The sequence below is a fragment of the Limulus polyphemus genome, unplaced genomic scaffold (assembly GCF_000517525.1).
Source record: "Limulus polyphemus unplaced genomic scaffold, Limulus_polyphemus-2.1.2 Scaffold9282, whole genome shotgun sequence".
Taxonomy (NCBI): Eukaryota; Metazoa; Arthropoda; class Merostomata; order Xiphosura; family Limulidae; genus Limulus; species Limulus polyphemus.
The window spans coordinates 9,983-20,499 of record NW_013674892.1 but is presented as its reverse complement, the minus strand read 5'-3'; the positions used below and the strand labels follow the sequence as shown (position 1 = coordinate 20,499).

At 35.2% G+C, this 10,517-nt stretch overlaps 1 protein-coding gene across 1 annotated transcript in view; it reads left to right on the top strand.

Moving 5' to 3' along the window:
• Positions 1 to 8,100: 8,100 nt before the first annotated feature.
• Positions 8,101 to 10,517, top strand: part of LOC106475851 (6-phosphofructo-2-kinase/fructose-2,6-bisphosphatase-like) — an 11,686-nt gene continuing 9,269 nt past the window's right edge. Inside the window, exon 1 of the mRNA XM_013936524.2 lies at positions 8,101 to 8,257. Within this exon, the coding sequence (XP_013791978.2) occupies positions 8,194 to 8,257 (64 nt within the window). The 5' untranslated portion in view covers positions 8,101 to 8,193. The remainder of the gene's footprint in view (positions 8,258 to 10,517) is intronic.

The following is a 10,517-nucleotide window of genomic DNA, read 5'->3' as shown; positions in this document are numbered from 1 at the left end:
CTTGTAGGGTTCTAATAAAAACTTTAGTCATTCTGTTTACGTGACTTGTAGGGTTCTAATAAAAACTTTAGTCATTCTGTTTACTTGAGTTGTAGGGTTCTAATAACAACTTTTGTCATTCTGTTTACAGAAACACGTTTACTTTTTTGTTTGTTTGTTTACTTTCTGATTCTTCACTCTTACATCACCAACTTGGAAGGAAGAGTTAATCAGAGCCCCTGTGTCTTCTCCCTGTCACTGGTGTCAGGAGCAATCTACAACAAACAGAAGATAGGGACATCACTCACAGAAGGCTTTACTTAATAATTTAATATTCGAAAGAACCCAATCTTCATATTGCAGGTAATTTATTCTGAGAGATTGAATTACAAACGTGTAAAGCATCCTTATAAAATGTGAACTGATCACACTTAACTTACCTCGGCTGACCATTTCATATTGTTTTAATGCCATTTAAACTTAAATGTGTTGACGTAAAAAAGAAACTTAAAGACTGAAATACCATGTTAGAATATAAAGTTTTTATTAACCCACAAGCTTTCCAGCTCTCTCTGTTAGGTAGAATTACAAAACTGACAAAAAACTTTTAAAAATAGAATTAACTTGTGTGAGAGAATCACGCAATCATACAGATACTGTTGCCAAGGGAACATTAACAATATTTCATACTTGTTATCGATTAAGTCGATCTAGCTTTAATATGTAAATTCACAAATTTGTTAAACATAAGAATACTGGTGATGAATTTGATTAATGTATATACAGTTTAAAAGGATAATGATAATTAGGCCTACATACATATACTGTCTTCAAGACGTTTCACAATCAAAAGGATAATGATAATTAGGCCTACATACATATACTGTTTTCAAAACGTTTAACAATCAAAAGGATAATGATAATTAGGCCTACATACATATACTGTTTTCAAGACGTTTCACAATCAAAAGGATAATGATAATTAGGCCTACATACACATACTGTTTTCAAGACGTTTCACAATCAAAAGGATAATAATAATTAGGCCTACATACATATATCATTTCCAAGATGTTGTTTCATAATGTTTCAAAGTTTTAACGCTTTCAACGAAATTAAGCTATTTATCATAAGATAAACAACTGTCAAGAATAAGAGAAAACTATTAACGTGCATCGAAACTTAATGGTAACAAAACATATCACAGTAGTCGCTATTTTAACTTGTTATGAGAGGGTTGTACGAAAAAGTTTTCATTCAAAATGACGTACTAGATGAAACGAAAAAGATCTCGGACACTGATCACTACTGCGTTTCGAAACCTCACACGTAAACGCATATTTTAATGATTCAAGAAGACATTAGTTCCCATCAAGTTATAATATAATAAGTCAAGTTTGAATAAGAAGAAGACTAAATTAGTGTATATTTTATGAATCATATGTTACTTTTTGTTTAGAAGACGTACAAGACACCCGAGTGTTTACTGCAGCATGGATCTTCACCATTCGTCAAAGTTTGTTTTTGTTTTACTGTTCATAGGGTTGAAGTTGTTTTCTTAGGTGTCTGTGTATCGATATTTCGAGGTCAAACGCAGACTGCACCCTCCTTCGATGAAAGAAGAGCAAAACATTCTTAATAAACCAATCAAAATATGTACCGTAAAGACTTCTCGTCGACACGAGTAGCAAGCTGCAAAAGTACAGTATCTTGTACTTCTCTCGACAAGTAAACTGCTCGTGATGATTTAGTTTGGGATGAAAGACGTATCACATCTATCGTCACCTACCATACCATGATAAGACGTTGCATAAATCTCTACTTTCTTGTTCTCAAGTTCGAGGTTCAGGAATATTTCACAAATTAATTGAAAAAAAAATAAACCTTGGATCTTCTAATATACAACAGTATGTCTAAAATGAAAAGATGTATTGAAATTTTCGCGCAAAGCTATACAAGGGACGATATCCGCACAGCCGTCCCTAATATTTAACTGATAGACTAGACTCCAAGAAGGAAAGCATCTAGTCAACAGCACACATCGTCAAATCTTGGATTACTCTAGTCAACAGCACACATCGTCCAATCTTGGATTACTCTTGTCTGATCGAATAGTGGGATTTAGCTTTCACTCTTATAGCGCACCTAGGAACACAAAAGTGAAAAGCGCGATTTTGCGGTACGGGCGCGCGAACTGTGAACTCTCAGATTCACAGTCCATCATATTGTTACGACAGCGGGGGTCACGTGACGCTAGTAACGCGTCATATTCTCGAACGTTCACGTCCCTTCCTGAAGTTTCGAGAGGCTACTAGATATGCGGTAGTCTTGTATACATCAGCCGCCAAGAAGTGACGGCAACAATGTGTAATTGACAGTTAAGTCGAACACGTGAGACGATCGTTGTGAATTATAGCGTTTGTTATTGCGCGACCGTGGAAATCAAGTGTATTGCAAAGTTGTATTCAGAAAGAATAAACCAGTTTTATTTAAGAAAGGACTTGTATCGCTAAAGTTTCTTCGGAAAGAATTTTTATGGAAAATTAACTTACGACCAGAGGCGTAACAATACTAACCACTAGCCATGCCTGACCCAGATATGTCTTTTAATAAATCCAGTGGTAAGTATGAAGGCTTATAACACTAAAACTCGGGTTTTGATATTCGTGGTGAACACAGCTGTTATAGTCTATTCTGTAGCTTTGAGCTTAAAAAGAAACAAAAACATTGGAAGATCCTTAGTGTTGACGTAAAAAGCAGACATCACTGAAAATAGTGTAAAAACCAATGATACACCGTTAGAAGACATCACTGAAAATAGTGTAAAAACCAATGATACACCGTTAGAAGTCATCACTGAAAATAGTGTAAAAACCAATGATACACCGTTACAAGTCATCACTGAAAATAGTGTAAAAACCAATGATACACCGTCAGAAGAAATCACTGAAAATAGTGTAAAAACCAGTGATACACCATCAGAAGAAATCACTGAAAATAGTGTAAAACCAATGATACACCGTCAGAAGTCATCACTGAAAATAATGTAAAAACCAATGATACACCGTCAGAAGTCATCATTGAAAATAGTGTAAAACCCATGAAACACCGTCAGAAGACATCACTGAAAATAGTGTAAACCAATGATACACCATCAGAAGACATCACTGAAAATAGTGTAAAACCAATGATACACCGTCAGAAGACATCACTGAAAATAGTGTAAAACCCATGATACACCGTCAGAAGACATCACTGAAAATAGTGTAAAACCCATAATACACCATCAGAAGTGTCCTTAAATAAACATAAAAAACAACAATAGTATGTTGTTTCAATAAAACACATTGACCATTTGTTCACGTAAACAAACAATGCATTTTTCTACCTAGTGTAGCTACTCTGCAAAACGGAATGATAGCACATTCAAGATATAGTGTCTGAAATGAAAAATCATTAAGAAATTGGATGACTTGTTACTCCATAGGTCTAGTGACATCAGAATGACAAAGCCACTTCTATTTTTTATATAGATAACATAGAACATGGACAACTAAGCTTACATTTTCATCATCTTCACACACAGCACAAGCTCTGGTCTAAGAACAAAACAAGCGAGTACATTACACTATGCTTTCAAAATAAGGTCGGAACATCACGTGAAGCAATCCCCCCGCCCTTTAAAATTGCAGTTTCATGTTATAGTTTGTTTTTCATGTTCAAGTTAACCATTGAATAAGTGTTCTTGTTTTTCCATGTTTTGGCTAAACACAGATAACTATAGTTTGTTTTCCCTGTTCAAGTTAAGCATTGAATACGTGTTCTTGTTTCTCCATGTTTTGGCTAAACACAGATAACTATAGTTTGTTTTACGGTTCTGGTTGTTAATTTATAATCTTGGCTAAGACGAAGTGAATTGGTGGCTCAAAACAGTTGTTACAACAATCATTTTTCTTAGTAAATATACGTTGCTTCTTCTATAGCTCTAAGAATACATTTCCAACATATATTCTTATTTAAACTGCATTACATTTGTATATATATATATATATAATAGCTTTATTTGGTGTTCCTTGATACAAGTATGTAGAAGCGATGCCAAAATGTTGCTATGTTACTAGCTTTTAGAATTAAAACGAGGGCAAAACTAAAATATTCAAGAACATAAAATTATTAATTTTTTAATCGCATATGGAAACTTAGAGCATGAAGTCATATCCAAGGCTTTCGACTCTCTTTTTTATGGTCGGACGCGGTTTAAAGGTTAGCATGCTGGGCTGCTGATCGTAGGGTCTAAGGTTCGAGCCGTAATATATAACTGAACATGCTCTGTTCTTCCAGCTATATTGACATTATCATTTTGACAGATAATATCGTTATTTAGTTAAGAGTAACTGCAGTATTAATTCATTTCTTAGTTAGGGATGATTGTGTCTGAACCTTGGAGTCTTTGATCTGACCGTTTAGTCAATGTTATGTCTGAACCTTGGAGTCTCTGATCTGACCGTTTAGTCCATGTTAATGTTGAACGGAGTATCTTTAACTTGGTTGTTTAGCCTATGTTATTTTTGAACCTTTAAGTTTCTGATCTGACTCTTTAGCCTATGTTATGTCTGAACCTTGGAGTCTCTGACCTGACTGTTTAGCCTATGTTATATCTGAACCTTGGAGTTTCTGACCTGACTGTTTAGCCTATGTTATGTCTGAACCTTGGAGTCTCTGACCTGACTGTTTAGCCTATGTTATGTCTGAACCTTGGAGTCTCTGACCTGACTGTTTAGCCTATATATTATTTTGCATACTTTTATTTTTGTCTTATTATTATTTTCACGACACACAGAACTAGAGTTCCGAGATATTTGCCAACATCTGAAAAAGGCCTTCACCTATTTCGCCACAAGCAGTTGCTCAATTCTAGTCTCGTGCTATATCCGGAGAAAACAGCCCTACAGGCGAGCCAAGTAACAACACTTTCACACACATTTCCTCACCGAACAAGTAACAATCCGTGAATATGCAGAAAAACTAAGTTAGGCCGTCTGTATCAAATTACAGGAAGAGGTGAAAAAGTAACGTTTCCTAATAAACTTACGTTTTAAAATCACTAAGCAGAAATACAATCCTATTCTGTCGAATTGTTCAATTTTCAAGACCCCAATGTATATTCGAAATAGGTGTAAACCTTTTAAATCGTTAAACTTTGTTTCGTGTCAATTTAGAAGTTTATTTTTATTTATCGAGTGTTTAGATAAGAAATATATTTTTGTAAAGAGTACGAACCCAAAAACATAAAAATACTTAACACTAAGTGAATAAACGTATATCAACTTTTAAAAAAGTGCGTTATAAAAGAAATAGAATGTTACGAAATCGCCGCGCTAATCTCATTCGTTGCGTTGTTTGAGCGCGCTAAAAACGCACTGTCTGCAAAGTGGTTAAAGTTACACAATTAGACGCAGTGTACCTCTCGGCCGCGAGTTATGTATGTTAATTAACTATTATTTCTAGGGGATGATTAACTGAATATTCTAATTATTGACCAGGTTCTAAATTGTTAACATGTAAGATATACCATGGATTTGATTATATTCAGTTTGCTATAATGGAATGGTCAAGTATTTGACCTGTATAGATTTGTACCAAACTGGACAACTGTTCGCTTGGTAATTTTGGACCTTGTGAGAACGTATTTAATAAGATTAAAGTCCACTCTCCATGTTAGATGAATGTTCTGGTCATCTTAAAGTTGTTGCTGAACGTTGGAGTAAACGAACAATTACCTTATAGTGTTAGTCTATAGTGTAAGTCTATAGTGTTATTCTATAGTGTTAGTCTATAGTGTTAGTCTATAGTGTTATTCTATAGTGTTAGTCTATAGTGTTATTCTATGGTGTTATTCTATAGTGTTAGTCTATAGTGAAGGTTTTGCATTTCCTATATATGTAAATAAAAAAAAGGTACTATAAAAATATCGTTTCTTTGCAAAAATGTTCCAAGTGTCTTAGTTTGTAGTGTAGGTATTTGGAAATAACATACACGCGCGCACACATGTGTAATCATAAATACTGCGAACCGTGGTGTCTGTCAGAGCGTTCGTCTGCCTCCCGTTTGAAAAGCTGCGCACGCACACATAGCTTAACATTCACTTTTGAAATGACGGGAGAACAGGCATAAATAACGTTGATGGAAAATATTATTTCGCAAGCACTAAACTGTTAGAAAATAATCACGTTATCATTCACATACCAAAACGAGACGTAACTTAAATAATAAACATATACATTTACCTTATGTTATTGTTGAATGGCTCTTAGCATGACTGAAATGTTCAACAATTACTTTTCGTGGTGGGCGGTATAAGTAGATCAGAGCTATGGATCTGAGTGAAACCAGAAGTGCAACGCGATTAACCCTTTTTTAATGTCCATGAAATAATTTAAATTGATAGATTAACTTAAACTTTTGCGTCACTGAGGACGGGTACTTTTGCTTGTACAAAATAAAGTTAAGAGGTTGGTGGATATTATTTAGGGCTAGGATAAACAGTGTCTGCTGCAGGGATAGAACCTCGAATTCTAGGGTTACGAGCACTGAAGCTGAGAAAGTAGCTGCCCTACAACTTATCCTATCTATATGAACTGATTAGTGCTAAACACAAGCAGTTAAATGACTTATATATATATATATTTACACAATTTCGTAAGGACCATCTGTATATTTCTAAGTGTTTTCTAGACGGCAGGAAATAACCATAGTGAGATCACCAGTGAAGAGTACCAAAACCGAGAAACATGGACATTTTTTTTCTTCTCTTTTCGTTTCTCTCATCACCTGACAAAGAAACTTTTTTTGACACACGTTTTTTCATTTGAAATTTGGATTATGTTTTTGTGATTAATGTTTCATGTTTTCTGGAATTTCCAACCGAAAGTAGCTATTAGTCTGGTTCATCATTGTAGTTTCACGAAAAACATATTTTAAAGTAGAATTAAAGACATGATTATTGTGTTTTCAAGTCACGTGGCCGTGATTTCAAGTCCTAGAACATAAAAGTTGCTTTAGTTAACGCAAATCAACTGTAATTTTAATTACTTATGCTATTGGAAAGCATTTAGTTATACAGTCTTGTTATTAAGCACAAAGATACACAATGGTCTATCTGTGCTGCGTCCACAATGGGTGTCGACACCCGGTTTGTAGCATTATAAGCTTTCAGACTTACCAATGAGCCATTGGGAGACACGCGGTTTAAGACATTACATGTCACGATATTTTGTTATATTTATGTTGAAAGCTTGTTTGTGTAGAGCCAGGCGTTGCCTAAAAATTAGCATATACAGACGGTAAATCCAGAAGTTTAAAGTTCGCGTCCCTTTGCCATTAAAACTCGCTTTGGGTGAGCTGTAAGGACTACTGTGAATTTGGCACTATTTGATAAGACAAGAGTTTCTCTAGAACTAATAATAGTCGCTGTTAGCTAACTGCAAGTCTTGGGAATAGGGTGTAGACAGGAGTAGGCTTTAGGAAGAGTGACAACTACTTCTTAATATATGAAATGAATCATGCTAGAAGGTAAACCTATATTGCAGTCGATACTGGCGCCCTCTATGACTTTGTGACTGGTTATAAAATATCTTTAATGTTACATCTAAATGGCTGTACGGTGTAGTAAGTAACATAAAACGTTATTTTTCTCTAATTAGCTGTCGCTGGTTAAGGTTTTTGTTACATATATCCAATTACAAGAAAACGACCCTAAAACTCAACTGTGTAGAAGATGAAGCTGGTCACAACGGACAGACTTACGTACCAACGAAACGCAAGAGTTTTCTAGCAACATGTCTTTAGCACGTGGATATCATACTGTTTTACGTGTCCGATTAGATAACAAAATAAATGATGTATTCAGACGAACTCTTGAGCAACAACAGACCTTGGCTCACGAGACACTACGGAAAATGCTGACACACACGTGAGACTGTTACGAAGTCCGCGGTTAACGTAAGATTTTTCCTATTGGTTCATTCATCACGTTCGATAAATGTTGAAAGTATAACCAATACAAACCACGAGACCCTGTGACGGAGTTCATACGTCGCTCAATAAATAAAGCCAACTGAAAAAAAAAGAAAATAATTACACGAAGTACGGAATCTGTGCGTTTTCCATCGTTCTTGTAGTTACACCGTCATAAGCTGCCGTTGAAGCTGTGTAATGTCTGTAAACGGAACAACGAACGGTACGAATACGAATGGAATCAAACCATTCCCTATCAGAGGTATGTTTACAGCTTAGTAAAATAGATCATCCAAAATCTGTAAACGTTTATTTTAATTGAACAAAATCTTTAATTAGTTGGTAATGAAACATATATTAAGTTAAAACGTAACTATGTGCTATTAAATGTCATGCGCACAAAAACTTCACGCACCAGGCACATGGAAGGCACGTGGTTATTGCGTGTACAGTAGTGTTTCTCGTATTTGTATGTTACAACATAAATTTAAGGTTCAGTTAGTAATTTTAATGAAACATCCCTAAGTAGATTAATAGATGTTATTTACGTATACAACCTAACTTATGTTACATGTAAAGTAAGTAATGAAGTAAAGGGTGTAAACAGTACGCTACTACTACTATGTTCTAATGTACAACTGAAGTGAGGTAAAAAGGTTTAACAGGTAAAGTAACAAATATCCAGCAATCTGTAACACCGGGTTAGAGTATTAAGGTTAGTTCCTCTAGCAAGTATGAACGAGGTTATAAAAAAACCTTGTAAGGTAAGAGCGATGATCGTTGACTTGGCATAATGCCAAAGGACAAGCGTTCGAAGCAAAGAACTCGAGAGTCGACGGAAAAATACAGAGTAAGGAGAGTGCCGCAAGAAAATAGAATAAAAAACCTGTCGGGAGGGGAAAATCCCCAGTATGTTACACGTTTAAAACCAAGCTTCTAGTTGTCAAGATATATTTACAATATCTTGGTTACAATAGATATTACACGTTTAAAACCAAGCTTCTAGTTGTCAAGATATATTTACAATATCTTGGTTACAATAGGTGTTACACGTTTAAAACCAAGCTTCTAGTTGTCAAGATATATTTACAATATCTTGGTTACAATAGATATTACACGTTTAAGACCAAGCTTCCACTTGTCAAGATATATTTACAATATCTTGGTTACAATAGATATTACACGTTTAAGACCAAGCTTCCACTTGTCAAGATATATTTACAATATCTTGGTTACAATAGATATTACACGTTTAAGACCAAGCTTCCACTTGTCAAGAGATATTTAAAATTTCATGGTTACCTTGGTTGTTTATAAGCACAGAGCTACACAATTGGTCATCTGTGTGCTCTGCCCATCACGGGTATCGAAACCCGATTTTTAGCATTGTAAGCCTGCAGACTTGCCACTGTATCTCAGGGAGAGCACAGTTTCTTGAATGCTGTCGTAACCAAAACAGACATGACCATTGAGTTAACTGTACACGTAAAATTTCCAACCGATAAAAATACTGAGATACTTTATTAATTTGATTTTCTTCTAATGTTGTATGAAAACTGTTCAAATATGATAAATCCTCCCAATCAGTTGTCATTTTTTCTTTTCGACTTTGTTTTAACGTAGGCCGTGGACATTATAAGGAAATATATTACGATATACCTAATGCCTAGGTCAAAGACCAAAATTAAAAGTCGTCTCTGAATTTTGGATTTATATTTTGCACGTTAGGAAATTTCTTGACCAATTTTGGTATGTAGTCTTTTGAAGTACTTAAAATTGAACAAAATATGGATCCAACGACAGAGTGAATATCTAAATATTTCAGTTTGCTAACGTCATACGTCAAAACTAGTGACAGGTTTTAACCAGCTTTAAAGAATAACAGTAAGTGATACATTCTGAATATGTTACAATTTCCGACTCGGATATCTTTTCTCAGTTCTCAGATATTGGCTCTAACTTCATCACTGCCTCTAATTATTAACTACTGTTGTAAGCTATATATTTAACACTCTATTCTATAAATATTAATATTCTAATATAGATATTTGTTTGACAGAGAACGAATGACACAATATTTTGAACAGCGTTTTCCAAACTATGGGTCGCGAGAAGACAATAACAGTTAGACATATTTTTATATATTTGTGTTAAAGAGTTATTTTCTTTTTCTTAATTAAGCACAAAGCTACGCAATGGGCTATCTGTACTCTGCCCACTACGGGTATCAAAACCCGGATTTTAGCGTTGTAAGTCCGCACACATACCGCTGTGCCACTGGGGGGGGGGGGCAATCAGTGAGGGACGTGATGTTTTCAGTCTTTGTCGTTATTTACGTTGAATATGAGACTTTTATGCCTATAAGTAGAATGAGGATTGAACCTGACCCTCGCGCTTCGCGCTCAACGACCAAATACCGAAAGATACAAGACAAGTAACATGAGTTGGCATGTCGCGACGCTTAACAGTTTCGCGGTTTGACTACCTAACACTTCGTGTGTGTGTATATATTACTTATTTGG